Source organism: Carlito syrichta, unplaced genomic scaffold (genome assembly GCF_000164805.1).
Source record: "Carlito syrichta isolate Samal-C Ts95f unplaced genomic scaffold, Tarsius_syrichta-2.0.1 Scaffold287776, whole genome shotgun sequence".
NCBI classification, from domain to species: Eukaryota; Metazoa; Chordata; class Mammalia; order Primates; family Tarsiidae; genus Carlito; species Carlito syrichta.
The window spans coordinates 168,437-193,381 of NW_007231872.1; the positions used below are offsets into that span (position 1 = coordinate 168,437).

At 36.8% G+C, this 24,945-nt stretch overlaps 1 protein-coding gene across 1 annotated transcript in view; it reads right to left on the reverse strand.

The window, feature by feature from the left end:
• LOC103255047 (conserved oligomeric Golgi complex subunit 5) overlaps window positions 1-24,945 on the reverse strand; it is a 116,023-nt gene that overhangs the window by 20,754 nt on the left and 70,324 nt on the right. Inside the window, exons 7-8 of the mRNA XM_008053018.2 lie at window positions 15,174-15,277; window positions 5,812-6,049 (exon numbers count right to left, since the gene is read on the reverse strand). Of these exons, the coding sequence (XP_008051209.1) occupies window positions 5,812-6,049; window positions 15,174-15,277 (342 nt within the window). The remainder of the gene's footprint in view (window positions 1-5,811; window positions 6,050-15,173; window positions 15,278-24,945) is intronic.

Sequence of the window (24,945 nt, forward strand, 5' to 3'; positions counted from 1 at the left end):
TCTTTTTGTTTATAATTATTAGTAAATTAACTTGCTCCCTGACTCAATAATTTAGCAAGTATTGGTTTCACTTCTCTTTATCTTCCTCCTTTTACTGCAAATTCTACTTGTTATTAGGTTACCTATTCTTTGTCTACCAAGTGTATATGCAAATGTTTTGCATACGTGCTACTCAGATGATAAACTCTTGCTATAAATAGCACCCTGGTAAAGAATAGTTAAGAAAATGACTGAGAATAGGCTGCTCCCTGGTAGTGCAGCATCTTTCTTCAAGAAAAATATATAAGATTTCTGTCCTGTTAGCCACTCTTTATGAAAAATTGCTCAAAATCTCTTTGCATGGGTAGACTAGACCTAGCCAATCACTTGAGAAACATTTTGACTCCCTTATTGCTGAACACCAAGCTAGACATGAGGATAAGATGATGAGTTAGATTGTCTTGCTGTTTGAACTCTCAAATTTAATGAAGGGGATATTTATTAAAACAATACTATTAGCATAATCATAAGAAAGTAGACATATACACACATATGAATATACATATAAACACACATAATGATTAGTACTAAGAAAAAAATACATGCTATATCAAATGTCTGAGTGTGTCAAGAGAGAGAATCGGATGGCAGCTTTCTTGAGATGGTCTTGAGGTGGAATAATGACCAGATTAATTTCTCTCTTAATATATAAAAGACACAGAGTGTACACTGTATGTTAGATAAGGCAACCTTTCAAGGTTGGAAAATTCTCGAAAATGCAGAAGAATAAATAATTAAAAAGAAAAAAGCTAAGAAAGAAAAAGTCAGGATTATTGCCAACAACAAAAAACAAAACAGCTGGAAGCCAGTGTTCTCAACTCAAAAGAGAGCAGGTGACAAGCTGCTCCTTGGGACCTGTTTCGTTTATTCACTAGGTGGAAGTTTCTGGTTTCTTTCAGGATGCATTATTCACTTTACACTGAGCACAAAGGACAAATGTGATGATCATGTATTTTTGATTTGATAATGCCATTCATATACCTAAATACAAACACAAACACAATGGTTTTTCTACATACCAAAATTATGTGATGTATTTTTTATGAAATGTTTTTGTCAATTGTTTCTCAATTACCTTAGTGGGTTCACTGTCTTCACAGATCAAACGAAACAAGCTTTGCCTTAGCACTTGAGCAGGTCTAAATGTTAAAACAGATAAATGGCTAGGAAAATGTTACTATATAAGAAAATATGACCTTGAATGGTTGTGAAATCTATGACGATGCAAAGATGTCTATGCCATAGGACAATTTCAAAATGTTAAAAGTTTAAAATAAAATTTTCATACATAAAGGACTCTAAGATCTTGAAAATTGTTTTCTTCTGCCAGAATTCCATTAAATTATAAAGGCCATGTTTTAAAGGGCAGGAGTGTTCCTTTCAGAGGAGGTGACTCTGCAATTAGCTGTGGATACAAAAATGGCACACACAATTGCCTCTCTCCAGCCCCCGTTTGGAGAGAATGAGTAGTCAGCTGCCGGCACCGTGAACTAATTACATAGATGCTCCTTCCCCACCACAGACATTTGGTTAACCACAGGGCATCTCTGGATACTCCTAGGGCACTCCTGCCCTGACATTGTTCAGGAAAAGAAAAGGCAACAGGAATTAGAACAGAAATTAGAATTGTGATTGTCTTGTTTTCCAATTTATATTTTCGGGCACAAAGTGAAATAAATATAAAAGTACAAAGGACACCAGAAGACTTATAAATAGAAACTGCTAGAAGTACCACTAAATAATTTAATGCCAACTTCAGCAGTCATCCTTTCCCTCAGGGAAGAAAAGAAACTGAGGGGTGGGGAGTGGCACTGAGGGGGTGGCTTGTGTGCTTTAGAGGGCACTGTGGGCAAGACCCCAACAAGATTCAGAATCGGCAGAACCCAGTGCCGTGGACAAGCTTGGTGCTATCAGAACTGCTGTGTGGTCAGTGTAGACACTGAGACCATGTGGTCACAGCAGGGAATTAATTACCTGTAGGAAACCACCTCATGCCCATGACCTGGATTCCTAAGGGGGCTGTATGTTGGGTACTTCCCTCACCATGAGCCCTCCAGATGGCACCCTGTAACTACTTTCTTTTTTCTGCACTTGTGCCAGCAGGGAGAAGTTAGGATTTGTGAAGAAATCCTTAAAATGTATCATTATCTGTTTTTGCAATTAGACTTTATGCCAAATAACCAGCATTCCCAAACCTACACTACTGGTCCCTTCCTCTTTCAGTTATCACAAGAACAGTTTTCAAATGTATAAAGTATTTTTGTATTCTTGATTCCAGTAACCTCAATGGCTTTGTTTAATTCTGAATACAAACTGATAGAATTTTCAATAAGAAGGCAGATGAGAAACCTTCTAATCCCTAGTTGATGCCTGTCATGAATATACATGTTAGGGTAATTCTATTTAAGTGTTTTGACAGACCCTAGAAAAAATACTTCCAACCAAGTGTGATGCTGAAAGCTGAGGTACAATAACATATAACTGCAGTTGTGGCAAGAAACCAAACCAGAAATAAAATAAAACCCCCAAATCCATATTTTAATTTTTAAAAAATAGGTGGTGGAGATCATGACATAACAGTTGGACAATCCGAGTGGGGAGTCCAAAAAACCTAAACTTTATTTATAAAAAAATGTGTATTTATTCTTACATGTTTAAACTTCACTCACCTTCCAAGTACTCTCCATCTGATGCAATATACCTATTGAGATGATTTTTCCACTGCTAAAAACAGTTTTTTACCTAATCAATTCTGATGCCTTTTAGTGAGCTTTGGCTGTTTTTTGTTTCACCTCTTCCACATTGGCAAAATTTTTCCCTTTGGGGACTTTTTTCATATAGGGAAACAACAAAATGTCACTCAGGACAAAATGAGGAGGGTGGGGCACGGGGGTCATGCCATTTTTGTCAAAAACTGCTGAACACTCAGCGTGGTGTGGGCAGGCGCGTTGTCATGGTGGAAGAACTAGACACCTGTTGACAGTTTAATCCAGAAGAACAAATTCCGAACATACTACAAGGGGCCCACCCTCAAAAAAAAAAAAAAAAGAGAATTCCAGTATTTTTTGGGTCCCCCTGTATTTGCTGAAGAGACTGATAACAAATATGACTGACTATGACAGTGCTTTCTCCTGTTTTTCCTGTGCCCATGACCCCCAGGCCCGGAGCCATACTCAAGGTGAGTGGCAGGATGTTTTGAAACTGGGACATACTGTACAGGGCAGATAAAGAAATCTGCTTCTCAATACCACACAGCCTGAAGCAACCAAATGTCACCGCAGGGCTAGAAAGTACTCATTACACTGAGTAAATACTGTATAAACATTTGTTCTATGTTTAAGAAGTAGAAAACACAGGCCTTTGAGCATTTTAGTAATATCTGATGAGGTTCATTTATCTTAAGGGAAAGGACCTGGGAAAAGTTTGGCTTATTGGGCAACATGTCTTAAGAAACAAAAAATACCTACTCTAAGAAAAGGATTCAAAGTAGCAGGCAACTGCGGGGTGGAGGTGGGATTGACAGTAGTGGATAAGTGTCTGGGGAAGGGGGGCATACCTCATCAATAAGGGTACTCGCACAATGAATATTTGTATACCTAACCCTCAATTGTACCCCACAATTTTAAAATAAAAATTAAAAGAGGAAAAAAAAAAGAAACAAGAAATACCAAATCAAATTTTGAATAATGCAGGATTTGGAAGGTGGAAGCTCCTCCCTGCAGCAGGATGCTGTGCCTCTGGAGCAGGCGCCATGGCAAGGGTTAAAGGACAGCACTCTCCATCTTTCAAGACTCATAAGGGAAGTATCACTAAAATTAAAAAAAAAAACAAAAAAAACAAGCCTCTTTCCTCCAGCACTCTCGTTTTGGCCGTCTCCTGCTCGGCTGCCACTCTAATTGGACTTGAAGTGCTGCCTCCAGGAAAGTGACTCAAGAACCAGCTGGAGCAGAATGCAAATAAGCTGGCAGGGGAGGGAGCTGGGGGAGAAGAGGATAGGGAAAGAAAAACATAATTCAGGAGGGAGGGAAAGGGGAGGATAGAGACTCAGTCTTACAATGCTTTTTAACAAATAAGAGCAGGCCCTAGCACATCCCTGGGTTTTCATTTCAATAGGCAGCCTGTCAGCACAGTAATGGACAAGGAAGACACTACATGTAATTTTCTTCAAGCTGAGTTTACCTGTAAAACAAAGTAAAATGTACAGGTGTCAAGAATGAAGTGCATAAAGATGGAAAAGGCAAAAAGAACCACATTAATGGAAACAATTATTTTCTATTTTCATGCTGAGGCTACTAAAGACATATTTCCCAAAGGAAGGCTCTTTTCCGTGGTCTAGATGAATTTGGATGAGAATGACAAATTGCTACATCAATTAATATGCAAAGAGCCTAGCTCTGGAAAGTTTAGGTTACCAGTTCTTTTTTGTAAGTGTATCAAGTCTGAGGGAACACCTGATAATTATCACCTGCCTGGGTCCTTTCCTGCAGAAATAATGAACCAAGACACATTCCCAAATACACACAAGAATAAATATTGACATTAACATTTATCTTTATAAGCAGAGAGGATCTGGCAAACTGCTATGAAGATTCCATTTGAATAACTATTTAGTTGAAAAAAGCTAACAGCTGGAAAGGTTTAAAAAATGACTTTACCGTTGACATGCTGTATAAATAGGAATCATCTTTGTTTCTGAATCTTTTAATGAAAGTATGTTTGGGGTGTTTCTTAGCTACCTCTGATACTCTGAAAGGTTTTCAAAAATCTGTCTAAAGGACAATGAAACAAAGTCCTTCCACAGTGATTATGTTTTGTTATTTTAATCTCATCTTATCTCACATACATCAGAGAGCTTGGAATGATTTCGAGGCTAGCCAAAGATAAGAAAGGCACTCCACTTGATAGAGAACAAATAATCAGACTATCTGGTATAAATAATCTATCTGGTCCACTGGTACATCTAAATGAATCAGAACACTGTTGTGAAACGTTGAGCAGGTCACTGTAGGATTACAGATGTGCGGGGATTTTTTTTTTTACATGGCAACAGGCAGCCTTTCTTTCTACTCTTTGAAAGATTATTTCCATTGCCTGCATTATTGTCCACCAAGGAATATTAATCATTATTATATCAGTACTGACCTAGTGGGATAGTAAAATAGTGAGAACGTCTCATATTATGTAAAAATGGGAACTGCTGCTTTACTGGAATGAGCTACTTTTCTTTAACCTTGAAATACCAAAGAAGAATGAGTATTTTGCTAAACACAAAGAAAGAAAATCTGGTATGAAAGTATCGGTGAGTGGATTGCCTGAGCCCGCGGGTTTGAGACCCGCCTGGGCAGCGAGACCTCATCTCTACAATAAAGCAAAAAATCAGCCGGGCGTGGTAGCGCATGCCTGTAATTCCGGTTACTCGGAAGGCTGAGGCCGAAGGATCATCGGAGCCCAGCAGGTCGAGGCTGCGGTGGCCGGGAGCGGCCACTGCACTCCAGTCTGGGCGACAGAGTGAGACTCCAACTCAAAAAAAAAAAAAAAAAAAAAAAAAAAAATATATATATATATATATATATATATATATATATATATATAAAATAGTATATAAAATATATAAAAGTATCTTCTCCCTTTTTTTTGACCAACTATGTTAAGTGGACTTACTTTTCTTCATGTTGCAACTCTTTAAAAACACTGATGACTACATAGCCTATTATTTAATAGATAACATTGAGGCCACAACATTTTTCTCTTCATAGCAATGCGTCAATTTACCTGTGCAAAATCAGCAGCAAGTCGCATTTTCCCACCTTCACCAAGAGGTCTTATGAGACTGACATGACGAATAAAAAGCTCAACTGCCCTTTGGGCAATAGCTTCAGTGTTGTCAAAGACAAAATCTGAGCATTCAAAGTGTTTAAAATAGTCACTCATAACTCTGGCAATGAAACCTTGTAGCTCCTTCATATACAGAGAACAAGGAACATCAGGCTTTCCTGAGCTGGATAATGACCTGTAGAAGAAAAAACCAAAATTGCCATTTTTAGCACCAATGCACTAAATTGCACTCTGACATTGTCTCCCTATGCTTGCTATTTTTTTAATCTTGTGCAATTTTCCCCCTAATGGTACAAACAGCATCATTTATTTTTTTGATAAGCATTAAAGAGCTTAAAACAATGTTTAAATTATATTTTACAGACTGTTTAGATGCTAGGAGGATTACTAGAGGAATTTTACAATCCATTTACCTAGAGATTACTAAGGATGAAATGGCCAACCATCTGTCTTGGATGAATCATACAAGTGCCACTCTCTGGCCTCCCAATGTCCCTCTCAGTCTCAAGACTCTCCATCCACTCACATGTTTTGCCTGATAAGTGAATGCAACAATAATGGATCTTGAAATAGTGTTTTACACTTTGCAATGGCAGAAAATGCTGCTTTCCCCATTCAAATTCTTGGCAAAGAAATTTCTGCTCTTGTGCTATTTAATCAGATCAGTCTAATAGCGGAATTCTGACTGTGGAACTGGTTATGTAACAGTACACATGGTAGCAATTTTTCCCTCCAGATGATGAGTTTGGAAAGGCTTTAATTTGGATCAACAAATGATACCAGCTGATGCTCCATGAAATACTATTTATAATGTATAAATGTTTATAACTGCTTTTTAAAGAATATATTAAAGGAATGTGAAATATTTATAGGAAAGAAGGGATATACCAAAATTAGATAACACCTGATGTCTTCTAGTACATGAGATCATTGGCTATATATTGCTGAATCTTTTTCAAAAAGCAAGTTAACTGTTTTCATATTTTGAGAATGATGTAGAGAAATTGGTGATGGACTACAGAATAACAACAAATATGACTAAAATGCTTAGAGCAAGAGAATGAGGTGGACTGTTATCTTCAAATACAGCAATGGTTACTATAAATAGGATGCTAATCAGAGGTCCTCCACTTCAGAAACAGATAGTAATAGAGGAAGCAGGCTTACATTCCAGTAGAAGGGGATTTCATACAGGTATCAAAAAAATGTGCCAACAATAGCAAGTTCATTGAGAAGTGCATGGTGGAACATTTGTGTTTGAAGTATCATTACATTGTGTAGTGCTGCTTGGGCACAGGGAAGCCTTAGCAAGTGATGGCAGCCTTCATGTGGGGTTTGGTTTTGTCATATTTAGACTACTACATGGCCTAGCTTTATTCAGGTTTTGTCACTCCAAAAGGCTAGTTTGCACAAACTCTTTCATGTCCTCTTTTTGATTTTTATTTTTTTGCTGAATTATAATTGTACAAAATTATGGGGTATACATATTATATTATACAGTGTGGAATGACTGAATCAAGCTAAGCAGCATATCCATCACCTTAAACACTAACCATTTATTCCTCTTAACAACTTTGTACCCCCTCCACCCTCCAGTCTTTGGAAAATCACCATTCTACTCTGCTTCTATTTTTCAATTGTTTTAGACTACATATATAAGTGAGACTATGTGGTGTTTGTCTTTCTGTGCCTGGCTTATTTCATGTAGCATAATGTTCTCCAGGTTCATCTATGTTGTCGCAAGTAAAAGAATTCCTTTCTTTTTGAAAGCTGAATGGTATTCCACTGCGTATATATACCACATCCTCTTTATTCATTCATCAAGGTAAATGTTGGCGGACACTCAGAATGATTCTATAACTTGGCTATTGTAAATATTGCTACAATGAACATGAAGGACAGATATCTCTTCAACACAATGATTTCAAGTCCTTAGAAGTGGGATTGCTGGGTCACATGGTATTTCTATCTTTAGTAATTTGAGAAACCCCCACACAGTTTTCCATAATAGCTGTACCAGCTTACATTCTCACCAACAGTATGCAAGTGTTTTCTCCCTCATTTTAATAACAGCCATTCTGACAGGTGTGAGGTGAAATCTCATTGTGTGTGTGTGCGCGTTTTGCTTTTTTTTTTGGAGTTGGAATTCCATTCTGTCACCCAGGCTAGAGTGCAGTGGCATGCTCCTGGCCACCACAGCCTCGACCTGCTGGGATCAGGTGATCCTTCTGCCTCACCCTTCCAAGTAGCTAGAGCTACAGGCATGTGCCACCATGCCTGGGTATCATTGTGGTTTTAATTTACATTTCCCTCATGATTAGTGATACTAAGCATTTTCTCCATTTTCTCATATATCTGCTGGCCATTTCTATGTCTTCTTTTGAGAAATGTCTATTCAGGTCCTTTGGTCATTTTTAAGGTTATTTTCTTGCTGCTGAGTTGTTTAATTCCTTATATATGTGGATGTTAACCCTATGTCAGCTGTATGGCTAACAAATATTTTCTCCTGATCTATTGTCATTTAATTCTATTAATATAAGAACCTTAGAAAATGCAGGAGACACCATTATGGAAATTGGAAATGGCAACCAATACCTGACCAAAACCCCAAGTGCCCATGCCTAAGAGATAAGACAGACAAGTGGGACCTCATCAAACTGACAAGCTTCTGCAAAGCAAAAGAAACCATCAAGAGAGCAGGGAGACAGCCCACAGACTGGGAAAAAAATTATTTGCCAACTGTATATCTGACAAAGGTCTGACATCTAAGATCTATAAGAAACTCAAACGTGCCAAAAGAAAAACACAAACAGTCCCATTACAAAGTGGGCAAAAGATATGAATAGACATTTTTCAAAAGAAGACATACGAGCAGCCGACAGATACATGAAAAAATGCTCAGCCTCAATAGTCATCAAAGAAATGCAAATTAAAAACACACTGAGATACCACCTAACTCCAGTCAGGATGGCCATCAACAATAATTCAAAAACAACAGACAATGGAGAGGACGCAGGGAAAAGGGAACACTTCTACACTGTTGGTGGGAGTGTAAACTAGTACAGCCTCTGTGGAAAACAGTTTGGCAATTCCTAAAAGATCTAAAAATCAACCTTCTATATGACCTTGCAATTCTCCTACTGGGAATATACACAGAGGAACTCAAATCACTCTATGAAAAAGATACCTGTACACACGTTTATTGCATTATTTACAATAGCAAAAGCATGGAACCAACCATGTTACCCATTGAAAGAGGACTGGATAAAAAAATGTGGTATATATTCATGATGGAATACTATGCAGCCATAGAGAATGACAAAATTATGAACTTTGCAGCAACTTGGATGAACTTAGTCTATAATACTGAGTGATCTATCACAGAAACAAAGAACTGAGTTTCACATGTTCTCACTCATAAGCAGACCTTAAACGATTATCATAATACTATAAAAAAGGGATTGGCAGTAGTTGGAAACTGCCCAGAAGGTGGGGGGTGGAACTGACAGTAGTGGGAAACTGTCAGTGAGAAGTAGGGCATACTTCATTAACAAGGGCACCTGTACAATGAACATTTGTATACCTAATCCTGAATTATACCCTGCATCTTCAAAATAAAAAATGTAAAAAAAAAATTGTTTCCTTTACTGTACGGAAGCTTTTTGGATAAATGTAATTACTTTTGTTTATTTGCTTTTGTAGTCTGAGCATTGGGGTAAAATAAAAAAAAATCATTACCCAGATTTTCTTCTATGCTTTCTTTAAGTAGTTTTATAGTTTCAGGTATTATGTTTAAGTCTTTAATCCAATTTGAGCTTATTCTTATATAGGCTGTGAAAAAGGGTCCAATTTCCTTTTTCTATATGTGGATATCCAGTTTTACGAATGCTCTTTATTAAAGAAAATGCCCTTTTCCCATCGGGTGTTCTTGGCACCCTTGCTAAAAACCAACTGACTGTAAATGTGTGGATTCATTTCTGGACTCTCTGTTCTGTTTCAATGGTCAATGTTTCTAATTTTTATACCAGTACCAGGCTGTTTTAATTACTATATAGCTCTGTAATGTAGTTTAAAATTAGGTAGTGTGATGCCACCAGGTCTGTTCTTTTTTGCTCAAGATTGCTTTGATTACTCTGGATTTTTGAGGCTCCATATGCATTTTAGAATATTTTAAATTTCTGTGAAAAATAACATTGGACTTTTGATAGGGATTGCACTGAATCTACAATCACTTTGGGTAATACAGACATTTTAACAATATTTTGTCTTCCAATCCATGAACATGGAATATCTCTTCAATTATTTGTGTCTTTGTTAACTTCTTTCATCAATGTTTTATAGTTTTCAGTGTATAGATCTTTCACCTTGTTGGTTAAATTTATTCTTAAGTATTTTATATTTTCTGTAGCTGTTATACATAGTTTTCTTTTTCAGACAGTTCATTGTTAATGTATAACTGTTAATTCTGTATCCTGTACTTTGATGTATTTATTACTTATAACAGTTTTTTAGTAGTCTTCAGGGTTTTCTATATAAGATCATGCTGTCAGCAAACAGTGATAATCTCACAACTTCATTTCCTATTTGGATGCCTTTTTCTTTACTTGATTACTTGTTCTGGCAAGAAATTCCAGTAAAATATTGAATAGAAGTGGTATCCATGGGCATCCTAGTCTTGCTCCTGATCTTAAAGGAAAAACTTTCAACTCTTCACCACTGAGTATAATGGTAGCTGTGGCCTTGTTATAAATGGTCTTTATGGTGTTGAGGTACATGTCTTCCATACACAAATGGTTGAGAATTTTTCTTATGAAAGTGTCAAATTTTGTCAAATGCTTTTTCTGCATCTAATAAAATGTTCATACAGTTTTTGTCCTTCATTCTGTTAATATAATGTGTCATATTTATAGATTTGTATATGTTGACCCATTCTTACATCTCAAGGATAAATCCCACCTGATTGTGGTGACTGATCCTTTTTTTTTTTGAGTTGGAGTCTCACTCTGTTGCTCAGACTGGAGTGCAATAGCATGCTCCCAGCCACTGTAGCCTCAACCTGCTGGGGTCCGGTGATCCTTCGGCCTCAGCCTTCCAAGTAGACAGAACTACAGGTACGCGCTACCACACCCAGCTAATTTTTGATTTATTGTAGAGATGAGGTCTCGCCAAGTTGCCTGGGCAGGTCTCGAACCCGTGGGGTCAGGCAATTCACTCACCTCGGCCTCTCAAAGCGTGGGATTACAGGCTGAGCCACTGAGCCCAGCTAGTGACTGATCCTTTTAATGTGCTGTTGATAGGTTTGCTAGTACATTTGTTAAGGACTTTTGCATCTATGTTCATCAAGAATATTGTCCTGTCATTTTCTTTTCTTGTAATGTCCTTATTTGGCTTTGATACCAGAGTGATACTGGCCTTTTAAAAAGACTTCAGAAGTATTCCCTCTTCTTTGATTTTCTGGAAGAGTACAAGAAGGATTAGCATTAATTAGTTCTTTAAATCTTTAGTAGAATTCACCCATGAAGCCATCAGATCTTGGGCTATTCTTTGATGAGAAACATTTTATTACTGATTCAATCTCCTTATTAGTCATTAGTTTGTCCAGATTTTCTATTTCTTTTTAGTTCACTATTGATATGTGTCTAGAAATTCATCCTTTTTTTTTTGGTTAGGTTACTGAATTAGTGGCCTTAAAATTGTTCATAGTAATCTCTATGATTCATAGTATTTTTGTGGTATCAGTTGTAAAGTCTCTTCCTTCATTTCTGATTTTATTTGAGTCTTCTATCTTTCTTAGTCTAGCTAAGGATTTGTTGATTTTGTCTTTTTTAAAAAAAATTCTTGGTTTTGTGAATTTTTTCTATTTTTCCTTTTTTTGGTCTCTATTTCATTTATTTATGTTCTGATCTTTGTCATTTTTTTCCTTCTGCTACCTTTGGGTTTGTTTGTTCTTTTTTTGTAGTTCCTTGGGGTATAAATTAGGTTGTTTATTTGAGATGTCTCCTCTTTTTTTGATTTAAGCATTTATTGCCATAAATTTCCATCTTTTGCTACATCTCATAGGTTTTGGTATGTTGTGTTTTACACTTTCATTTGTTCCATATATTTTTTTATTTCCCTTTTGATTTCTCCTTTGACCCACTGATTGTTCACAAGCATGTGGTTTAATTTCCACGTATTTGTGACTTTTCCAAGATTTCTCCACTACTGACATCTAGTTTCACACCACTGTGATCAGAAAAGGTACTTGATATGATTTAAATTCTCTTATATTTGTTCAGACCTGTTTAGTGGCCTTAACATATGATGTATCCTGAAGTAAGTTTCATGTGCACTTGAGGAGACATTTATTCTCTTGCTGCTGGATAGAATGTTCTGTATATGCCTGTTAGGTACATTTGGTTCAGAATATAGTTCAAGTGCAATGTTTCCTTATTAGCTTTCTGTCTGGATGACCTGTCCATTGTTGAAAGTAGGGTAATATAGTCTTCTACTATATTGCAATCTATCTGTCCTTTTAGATCTTTATTATTTGTTTTATATATTTATGTGTTCCATTGATGAATACATATATATTTACAACTGTTATAGCCTCTTGATAAGGTGACTTCATTATATAATGACCTTTGGCCTGTTTTGCAGTTTTTGACTTAAAATTTATTTTATCTGATATAAAAGTATAACTATCCCTGCTCTCTTTTGGTTTTACTTTGAATGGAATATCTTGTTCCATTCCTCCACTTTTAGTCTATGTTCTCCTAATGATGAGGAAAATCTCTTGTAGGAAGAATGTAGCTGGCATTTCATATCTTCTTATGCTTTGCCAAAAGCACAGTGTTATCTTGGTACCACTCTGGTGAATCATACCTAGAATTTTATCTGGTTAGTTGAAATGATTTCCTTGGGGAGTAGAAAATAATATACAAATACCAGTTGCATGAGTATGTGTCAATATCACTAAAATAAGTAAAATATAAGTAAAATAAGTAAAGCAAAATAAAAATGTAATAAAATGACCTATTAGATTATATACATATATAAAATCCAATCTCATTGTGTATTAAAAACTTGATTTAAATTTACCTGAATACAAATTTTCTGGCAGCTGCTAAGGCTCAGTTTTCCCAGTTAAACAAAAGCCTTTCAACTGTAAAGGCTTTCAACTGTAAAGTACAATAGGGAATTGTGCAAAACTTTAGGGTCTGTATAATGATAGCCTTTTGCAGAAGTTTAAGAGAGAAGGACTAAACATATGCACAATTGAGAAGCAGTAGGTGTTCAACTTTAAGCCACATTTGTGCAACTCTCCCCTGCTCCACAGAGGGGCTCATCCATCACTCCAACAATTGAGGGTTCTGCTTTCACTGCCCCATGCAAAACTGTAATCAGACATGAGTCATTTTACATCAAATGAAGAATCTTAATCAATGTGTTAAGGCAATCAGTCATTGACATTATAAGCTTTATCTCATTTGGAAAAAAACACACTGGTCCTTTTAAATAAATTTCAAGTACCAAGAAACCATGTTGATGATAATAGGGGATTCTGTAATCACACTATATAGAAGGTTGGTGTAGAAAGTAACTTGATTTATTCCTTTTACCTAAGAATAGGTGTGGATGGCTTGAAAGGACAGGTGCTTACTATTATTTTTCTAATTGTTAGACCTCGGGGCTGGCCCTAATATATAGTGATTCCTTCTTCTTGAATTGTTTAATCTAAATTCACCTTGTATTTCATATAAGCCATATGTATATATGAAATGGCATGACAGAATTATTAATAATAGGGTTCTAGAAAGTGGGAAAATTACTCAAGCAAAACTTTAAATAAAAGCAAAAATGCTCTATAGTCCTATGCTGCCACATATGGAGAATAATTTTCACTGGAATCTCAAATGACTTTGAGTTGAAATAGAGTCACCAAAAGCCCTCTGAGGAAGAAAAAAATAAGGACAATGCTATGGACCTTAAAATAATGCTTCATACTTATGGCACTCTATCAGTTAAAGAACGAATTTGACTCACTAGTATTTAAGCAAACCAGTTAAAACACACCTATTTTGGGAAGCAAACTTTCAGCGATTATGTCTAATATGTTATCTGCAAGCACTAATTACAGTTTACCAATTAAAATACTAAAGTATATGATCCCTAGTATTATAGAGTAAGCCTTCAAAGATTACCTCATTTTGGCTCCCTTTTCAGAGGCATTTATGATTGGTCTAATTGGGACATTTCAGGTCATTTTGAACAAATCTATTTCCTTCCAAATATTGGTAATCAGCAATTGTATACTCCTGTTTCCTACTGAGCTCTAAATATAGCATTTATTGGGTAGAATTCACTTTATGCTTCTATGTTTTATACCATTTTCTCTATTTTTAAAATAGAGACTGACATTTTGACAATTCAAAATATACTATGTAAATATAATTATAAATAATTTTAAAAATTAGAGGACAATGAAATAATCAGCATTTTTCTACAAATAGCTAAACTAGTGGTTGTGTATTTCACAAAATAATTATTCTTTTAAACAATGTGAATATAAAGAGGAACAGGACAGTTCAAAAATGCCAACCATAAATCCAGGAATATAAAATAAATATCTAAATATTAATATTTGAATGTTTAGATTTAGAGTGTGGTTACAGTTTAAAAAAAGTTTTTTTTAAAGTCACTCCAAGTATGTGCAAATAATGATTTGCACTTCTCCATCATTTTCGAATACAAAGCCATTTTACTCTTATGAAACAGCTATGGAATAAGACCCCAGTGTTTGTGACTAGGTGTGATATGATCAGATTGCCACAGAAACCCTGAGGAAGAAAAATCAACCCTGGAGGGGCTTGGCCAGGAGTTTGCCCTTGAAGCCAGAGCAGCATTTGGAATTGTATGGTGGCAGAGGAAGGACATTATATACAAGAAATATCACGCCTATGCCAAAGAGCAACACAGAGGCTGAAGGAGAGAGCTATCTGTGAGAAGTAAGGAAAAAGACAAGATTGGAAAGGGAAGACAGTACAAACTACCAAAGTCCTCAAGTGCTGAGCTGAGACCCCAGACTCATCCTATGTTTCAGTACATCCTACATTTCAGAGAGAAATGATGAAAACAAGAACTGAGGAATTTCAATGTGTTAATAATAGTGCCCACAATAGATAAAGCAGGAGATGGCTGGGCGCCATCACAAAAGGAACAGGCCCTAGGACGTAGGGGGCTTAGGGAATAAGGGTAGAGGTGGAAATAAAAAAGGAAGGCAGTAAAAGTCAGAAAAAATGTGGTTAGAAGTTTATTACCCAGAAAAATCTTCTTGATGCATGGTGATAATGATGGCCTCGATAGCATCTCCCACAGAAGTCAGTAAGGGCTGCACAGCATTTCCCATAAGAGCGTGGATCACCTGAAAAGAGGGAGGAAGGAAAGGTAAAATTAAAGAAAGCCAACACAAAGAAATCTGAGATGTGAGAAACTCTGTGGTTGACAGTTTTCATATTATATCAAATGCAAACTATACTTAGTTAACTCAACAGAAGTCTGATCCTCTCCCTAACCACCGTCACTAATGATTTTAAAGTTTAGCATATGAAGAATATGACACTAAAAGATTTCAACATCCCCACACCTCTCGAGGTTAAGTGGTTAAAGGAGCCATGGAGAAAAGAAGGCGTCTGTGAGAGGAGAGGGATAGTTTCACTTATAAAGTAAAGGTCAAGTGAACACATTTAAGTTTCTCAAAAGAGTGAGGCAAGACCAACAGTAACTCTTTAAAAACTGAAACATCATTTTTTTTTTTTTTTTTGGAGTCAGGTCTCATTCTTGTCACCTAGGCTGGAGTGCAGTGGTATGATCACAACTCACCATAGCCTCGACTTCCTGGGCTCAGGCGATCCTGTCACCTCAACCTCCTGAGGAGCTAGTACTACAGGTGTGCACCACCAGGTCTGGCTAATTTTTAAATTTTTTTGTAGAGATGAAGTCTCACTATGTTGCCCAGGCTGGTCTCAAACTCTTGGTTCAAGCACTCCTCCTGTCTCAGCTTCCTAAACTGCTGGGATTATAGGTGTGAACTATGGTGCCTGGCCTCATCATATATTTTTAACCAGAGTGAATATAATAAATATACTGATAATTTTTTTTTTTGAGTTGGAGTCTCACTCTGTTGCCCAAGATAGAGTGCAGTGGCACACTCATGGCCACCGCTACCTCAACCTGCTGGCCTCAGGTGATCCTTCCGCCTCAGCCTTCCAAGTAGCTGGAACTACAGGCATGTGCCACCACACCCGGCTAATTTTTTGATTTATTATAGAGATCGCCAAGTTGACCAAGATAGTCTCAGATCCGTGAGCTCAGGCAATCCTCTCACCTTGGCCTTCCAAAGTGCTGGGATTATAGGCATGAGCCACCGTGTCCAGCCACTGATAATTCTTACAGGGCAGGACAGTTGGGCATTTCATGAGTTAGGTTTCTGTTGAAAATTCTAGCCATCAAAGAAATGCAAATTAAAACCACACTGAGTCAGGATAGCCATCATCAATAACTCAAAAAAACAACAGAGGCTGGAGAGGATGCAGGGAAAAGGGAATACTTCTACACTGTTGGTAGGAGTGTAAACTAGTAAGCCTCTGTGGAAAACAGTTTGGCGATTCCTAAAAGATTCGAAAATCAGCCTTCCATGTGACGCCACAATCCCCCTACTGGGAATATACCCGGAGGGACTCAAATCATTCTATGAAAAAGATACCTGCACATTTATGTTAATTGCAGCATTATTCACAATAGCAAAAACATGAAACCAACCATGCTATCCATCAAAAGAGGACTGGATAAAAACAATGTTGTACATACACATGATAGAATATTGTACAGCCACAAAGAAGAACAAAATTATGAATTTCACAGCAACTTGGATGGAGTCTATAATTCTGAGTGCTCTATCACAAAAACAAAAAACTGACTACCACATGTTCTCACTCACAAGTGGACCTTGAGCCATTATCATAATACTATAAGAAAGATTGGCAGCAGTTGGAAACTGCCAGGTGGTGGGGGTGCACACCTCATCAACAAGGGTACCTGCATACTGAACATTTATATACCTAACCCTGAATTGTACTCCCTACCTTCAAAATAAAAAATTAAAAAAAAAAAGATTCAAAAGGAAAAAAAGAAAAAAGTCCTACAGTGATTCTCAACCACGGCAAATTTGCTCCCTGAGGAGCATTTGGCAACGTTTAGAGACATTTTTGATTGTCACAGTTGGTGAAGGAGGGAAAAGTTTGCTACTAGCATCTAATGGATAGAGGACAGAGATGCTGCTAAACATCCAATGGCACACAGGATAGTCCCTGCATTACCCAGCCCCAAATGTTAAAAGTGCCAAGGCCGAGAAACTGTTCTATGGTGAGGTGCAATCATTGGTTCCTTTACGTAAGATCCAAGTCCTTCCTTAGTCAAGGGTTTTTAGTGTGAAAATAAAGCCTCAAAATACTCAAAATAAAAAATGTAAATATATATGCTTCAAAGACACATATGATGAAGACAGAGAGTTTTGGCTCACACAAATGATCAAAACCAATGAGGAAAGGCTAAATAAGACCCGTATTCGTTAAATTCTTAACCTTAATCTCTGGTAAAAATAAACATACTATATACAGGATTGAGTGTGAGTGTGCATGTGTGTGTGTGTGTGTGTAGACAGTTTGCCTTCCATACAGGAGCTCACAGTCTAGTGATGATAGATAAAAAGTTGTACTGGCTGAGTGTCCATTATCTGAAATGCTTGGCATCAGAAGCGTTCTGGACTTCGGATTTTTTCAGATTTGGGAATATCTGCATTATACAGGTTTAGTAACCCACATCTCATACCCCAAATCTGAAAAATGAGTATATCCTTTCCATATCATGCTGGTGCTCACAAAGTTTTAGATTTTGGTATAGTTTAGAGTTCAGATTTCTAGATTTGGGATGCTCATCATTTAGTGATATATCTACTATAGAGCTGCGGGCTCATGGAAGGGACCTCCAACTTATACTGAGAGGATATGGCAAACAAAAGATTTTGCTTGAACTGAATTTCAAAGAACAAACAGGTAAAAGCCAAGTGAAGATGGCTGGAGCTGGGAGCATATCTGCTTAAAGACACAGGAGTTAATGCACGTGGGAAACTGTAAAGTATTCAGCACATATAGAGAGTATAAGTGCCTACCTATGTGGAAGAGACAGGCAGCAAGTGTGTGGGCTGCTAAGGAGTTGGGAATTTATCCTAAAGATTCTAGGAAACCTGTTGGGAGCCGGCCATGGAGGCCCACTGAGCATTAGGGATCAGGGAAGGCCGTGGACCCCGAGACCAGTAGGATGTGTTCGAGAGCCGTTGACCCCATTTTCCTCCTCCTTTTACCATGTAGTGCAAGTAACCTAAAGGAACTCTGCTGATCTAAGCTGAAGGCTCTGTGACTGTGACAGGCATGGCTCCCTCTAGAAACTCATTGTTCCCGTTTCCCATAAAACTGCGGTTTTGGCTTAGGTATTAGATATAATTCAAATTCAGGTCACATTTGGGAACCTTTTATACGGTACAAGCTTCTTTATAAGATTTAAAAGTATATTTGTAGAATTAGTATATACCTATGGAGAGCTGTTTTCAGCTTTAGATGGTTATCTAGAGTTACTAGAAATGGCCCAGCACAAACCTTGGGCTGGGCCACATTCCTGAGGGACCAGCATGTACTTTGGACTGGGCTGCATTCTTTTAGGCTGGCTTTAGCTACAGTTAGTGTAGGGTTTTTCTACCTATTGTAGAAATTGAATTTATTTTATTCATAGAAAGTATTGTAGAATGGGTCATGCTAACATCAGGGAATTATGTTAGTTCAAGCATGATCAATCATGATATTTTGAGGTTTAATAAGAATACAGTTAACTTTAGAAATTTCATTGTCTCCATTTTCTACTATTGTGGTTTTGGCCTTAGTACATTTACAGTTTATATTTGGGATTTATTTTTAGAAGGTTTATTGCTGATGATCAGCTTTATATATTAGGATTAGGAATTAGAAACTTTCATAGAAATTAGGATAGATATATAGGACTTTAGAAAAGCCATTTTGTTAAGAGATTGTAGTCTATTGTTCCAAAAGGTGGCCCACCATGAACCTTGGACTGGGCCACATCCTGTAGAGCCCAGCGTGATCTTTGGACTGGGCCACATTCTTTAGGAATTGGCTTAAGCTATAACTAAGAGCTTCTGTAGCATTGTGTAAGTAGTATTAGCATAGAATAGAAAGGTAATAAAGTTTAAGTTAGTCATCATGGGTATTGTGTGTGTGTGAGCTTTAGAAGTTATTGATTATCAGAACATCATTATGCTAGTAAGGATTGTTGCACTGCCTTTGAAGAGCATTAACTGGCAAAGGGAACAATAAGACAATCTTGGGGTTTGTCCCTCCTCATACCTAAGAAAACATCTGGTGGGTGGGGGACGCCCCTCCTGCACCTGGCTTTGTGTTCACGTGAAAGACTTGTGAGATTGTGTAAAATTTGGAGATAAACACCTGCTGTAACTTTCAATAAACGGCTTCTGCTCATTTCACTGAACAGTTGTCCACTTTCTTTCTTTCTCTTTCTTCCTCTTTATATCTATCCCTCCATCTTTCTTTCTTTTAATATCTGTCCCTACAGATTCACCAACGCCATCACATCTTCCAAGACTTGCAGGGGCTGGCCCCCCGCAGAAACCAGTGATGAAAAATGAAAAAGTAATGAAAAATGTGGCTAAGGATTTAAATTTAGAAAAATACCATATAGGGTAGGAGACTGGATAAGTCAGATTAAAGAGGACAATGACAAGGCCACAGTAGTAGTAGTAGTAGTAGTAGTAGTAGTAGTAGTAGTAGGGTAGGGTTGCTGGAGAATGAGAAGTGATCCTTGGAAAGGAAAAAGCTGGAAAAGAATGCCTCATTTTCTGTTTAAAATTAACACTAGTCTCTTGCTAAATCATCAACTACAAATGTGCAGAACAAACTAAATGTGGCTTGCAATTAAGGCTTAAAGAGGTGTACTGACATCTGAGGTGTGGCCAACTGCAGGTATGACAGTGATGGTCTAAGTCTAATCAAGTTCATTTCCTGATAGTGTAAAATTATCAACAATTTTAGAAAAAATATTTTTTAAAAACTGGGTCTACACAATACAACATTCACAATATTCAAGATATACTTAAAATATTTAAAATTACTACATATGCAAAAATCCTCAAGGGAAAAGATAATCAACAGATGCCAATGCCTGAGATGACCCAGACCCTAGAATAATCAGGCAAGAACTTTAGTGAGGTAAAAAAAAATATGTTCATATAAATAAAATAAAAGAAAGCCTCTGCAGAGTAAGTAAAATGTGATTAAAAAAAAACCCAAGTAGCACTTTTAAACAAAAAAAATTATACCACTGAAAATTTAAAAATGGAGTGGATAGGCTTAGTAGAAGAATTGAGATGACAGAAAAAAGAGCCAATGAACCTTAAGATAGAATCTTCTCAACCAACTCATCTTCAACAAAGCCTCCACCATCAACCACTGGAGAGAGGAGAACCTATTTAGTAAATGGTGCTGGGAAAACTGGCTGACCACATGTAGAAGATTAAAACAAGACCCTTACCTATCATCATACACAAAAATCAACTCTAAATGAATCAGAGGCCTAAATGTAAAACTCAAACTATAAGAACCTTAGAAAATGCAGGAGACACCCTTACAGAAATTGGAACTGGCAATCAATTCCTGACCAAAACCCCAAGTGCCCATGCCTTAAGAGATAAGATAGACAAGTGGGATCTCATCAAACTGACAAGCTTCTGCAAAGCCAAAGAAACAACTGAGAGAGCAGGGAGACAGCCCACAGTCTGGGAAAAAATATTTACCAACTGTATATCTGACAAAGGCCTAACATCTAGGATCTACAAGGAACTCAAACATACCAAAAGAAAAAAAACAGTCCCATTATAAAGTGGGCAACAGATATGAATAGACACTTCTCCAAAGAAGACATACGAGCAGCCAACAGATACATGAAAAAATGCTCAGCCTCATTACTCATGAAACAAATGCAAATTAAAACCACTCTGAGATACTACCTAACTCCAGTCAGAATGGTCATCATCAATAACTCAAAAAACAACAGATTCTGGAGAGGATGCAGGGAAAAGGGAATACTTCTACACTGTTGGAGGGAGAGTAAACTAGTACAGCCTCTGTGGAAAACAGTGTGGCAATTCCTAAAAGATCTAAAAATTAACCTCCCATATGACTCCACAATTCCACTCCTGGAACTCGAATCAATCTATGAAAAAGATACCTGCACATGCATGTTTACTGCAGCATTGTTCACAATAGCAAAAACATGGAACCAACCATGCTGCCCATTGAAAGAGGACTGGATAAAAAAAAAAAAGTGGTACATATACATAATGGAATCTTATGCAGCCATAGGGAAGGATAAAATTATGAACTTCGCAGCAACCTGGATGAACTTAGAGTCTATAATACTGAGTGACCTATCACAGAAACAAAGAACTGAGTATCACATGTTCTCATAAGTGGACCTTAAACAACTAAGGTAATAATAATATAAGAAAGGGATTGGCAGTAGTGGGAAACTGGTAGGGGAGTGTTTTGGGCACACCTCATCAGCAAGGGTCCTGCATAATGAACATTTGTATACCTAACCCTGAAATGTATCTCACATATGTAAAATAAATAATAAAAAAAATGGAATCAACAGAAGTCCATCTGGAGAACTGGAAAAAAAAGACTGGAAAATAATTGAGTCTACAAAACAACTGCAGAAGGTCTTATATATTGGTCATTAGAGTCTCATAAGAAGAGAAAGAATAGGGCAGAAAAACTATTTGGGGAAAAAAAAAGGCCCCAAACAATGAAAAACATGAATTTACAGATTCAAGAAGATCAGCAAATCCCCAACAGGATAATTCTGAAGGGAACTATGCCTAAACACATCATAATCAAATCACTAAAAACCAAAGACAAACAGAAAATCTTAAAACTAGCCAAAAATAAATAAATAAACAAACAGATAAATAAGACAGATTACATACAAGGGAAACAATTTCAATGACTAACGACTCCTCACCAGGAAGATGGCCAGAAAATGGCAGGGCATAAAGCACTGAAAAGAAAACTACTTTCTAACCCATAATTCTATTTCTAGTAAAATTATCCTTCAAAAATGAAAGTGAAATCAAGACATTTCTGGCAAAAGAAAATTAGGGGAGCTCATTTCCTCCAGACTTACAGTTTAAGAAATAATAAAGGAAAATTAAAGAAAAATGATAATACAAAGAAATTTAAATCTTCAGGAATGAATACACAGAACATGTAATTGTACAAATATGGGTAATAGAAATTTTTTTCTTATCACTTATTAAATGCATATGATTTTTAAAAGAAAAATCACATACTGCTTTAAGGGGTTTTAGTTCATGTTGATGTAAATGCACTTCTGTAATTGCAAGGTTTTTCTACTTTACATCATATTTAACAAGGCTGTGAAAAGTTAAAAATATACATGGTAATTCTCAGAGGAAACACTAAAAAAGTCATGGGGAGAGGTACAGATGAAAATCGAATAAATAAATTATTCTTAAAAAAAAAAATTCAAATCACCGAAAAGAAAACAGAAAAGGAAGGAAACAGGAAAATACAAAAAAACCTGAGGAGATAAATGAAAAACAAGTAATAAAACTACACACCTAAATACAACCTTATTAATTATATTGTATAATAGCTAACCACTCCAATTTAAGAATAGAGATTATCAGAATTAAACAAAAAGGCAAGACCCAACTATATACTGTCTCTAAGAGATGCACTTTAAAAATAAAGACACAAAAGAGTGAAAGTAAATGTATAGAAGATACACCATGAAAACATTTAGCATAAAAAAGGGCTGAAGTAGATAAATTAATATTAGATAAAATAGAATGCAAAATGATAAGTATTAACCAAGCTTAGAAGGATATTTCATAATGATAAAAGGGTCAGTTCATCATGAAGACATAACAATGTTAAATATATACGTAATAGAGCTAACACAGATCTAATAACAAAGCTTCAAGACTGAGGAGGCACAAATGGACAGAATTAAAGAGAAACGAGTAGGCACACCCACAGTAGAAGATTTTAACTCCTCTGTCTCAGCAACTGACCGAACAACTACATAATATATCAGCAAAGATACAGAAGATTTGAACACATTATCATTACTGTGACTTAACTGGTATTTACATAACTTTATACCTAACAACTGCAGGTTATAAATGGTTTATTCACCAAGACAGACCATATGCTAGGTCATAAAACAGGACCTAAGTATATACAAACATACATACATACAAAATACAGACCGTAAACAAGAATCAGCACATTTGTTTTCTTTTAGCTTTGGGATTGATGTGTGTGTGTTTTCAAGTTTGTTGTCACAATGTATTCTCTGTTGATTCCGTGCTCTGCTGTTCTCTTGGGAAGTGTGTGGTCATTCTTTTTTTCTTTCTTTTGTGCTTAATACCTTTTCAAGTGTCTCCTGTAGAGCTGGTCTGGAAGCTGCATAATCTTAGGAATTGGCTGTCTGGGGAGGATTTTAGTTCTCCATCATTGATGAAGCTGAGCTTGGCTGGGTTGGAAATTCTTGTTTATCTTTGAGGACTTTGAATATTGGACTCCAGTTCCCTCTTGCTTGTAGTGTTTTTGCTGATAGGTCTGCTGCTATTCTGATAAGTTTTCTCTGGTAAGTAGTCTGACCTCTCTCTTGCTGCCTTTAGAATTTTTTCTTTTGGGCCTATTTTGTGTAGGTGAATTACTAAGTGTCTAGGGGTTGGTCTTCTCATTTGATATCTTGTGGGGGTTCCCTGTATCTCTTGTGTTTGGCTGGTCACATCTCTGGTGAGATGGGGAAAGTTTTCTTGGATAATCTCCTGGAATACTTGCTCCAAGGTGTTCTCCATTTCCCTTTCTTCTTCTGGGATACCAATCAAGTATAGGTTTGGCCTTGTGATATAATCATACATCTCTTGTAGGCTTTGTTCTTTCTTTCTGAGTCTTCTTTCTACATTTTTTACAGATTGGGTTAATTCCATGCTCTGGTCTTCAAGTTCTGAAATTCTTTCTTCAGTTAGACTAATTCTGCTTTCCAAGTTTGTCATCTTGTTATTTATTTCCTGGATGAAATTTTTTATGGTCAAAATCTGTTACAAGTTCTTTCTGTGTTTCATCTTGTCTTTCTTAAGTATTATTCACTCTTTCCATCCATTCCCTAATCCCTGTAGTATTCTGAGGCCAGTCATTGGTGACTTCCATTGTTTGGGCTCTAAGGTCTCATTTTTCATGTGTTTTCTCTTTGTTACACTTGAAATTACCTGTGGTCTTCTAAGAGGGGGATTTATATCTGTACAAACACACATCAAGAAAATGGAAAATCACAAGTTGAAGCCAAACAAATCACCTACGGGAGCCAAAAAGAGAAGACCACCAAAACCCTAACTTTAACAGGAGAATCCAGATCACCAAAATAAGAGCCCAAATACAGGACACAGAAGACAAAAATGTCACAGAAAACATCAACAAAACAAAAAGCTGGTTCTCTGCAAGAATTAACAAGATGGAAGGACCCTTAGTTAGAATGACCAAGAAAAAGCCCAAATAAACACAATCAGAAATGCAAAAGATCAATCACAACTGACCCCAAAGAAATACAAAAGATTATCAGAGATTACTATGTACAACTGTATGGAAAAAATCTTGATAACCTAAATGAAATGGAGGACTTTCTGACATCACACAACCTCCCCAGGTTGAAACAAGAAGAAATAAAGACACCCTAAATAGACCAATAGCAACCCAGAAAATCAACTATGTCATAAGAAAACGACCTGCATAAAAAACCCCTGGACCAGATGGTTTTCCAGCAGAATTCTACAAAACATACAAGGAAGAGCTGACACCAATCCTATTGAAAGTATTGTAGGCAATTGAGAAAGACGGAATTCTCCCCAAATCATTT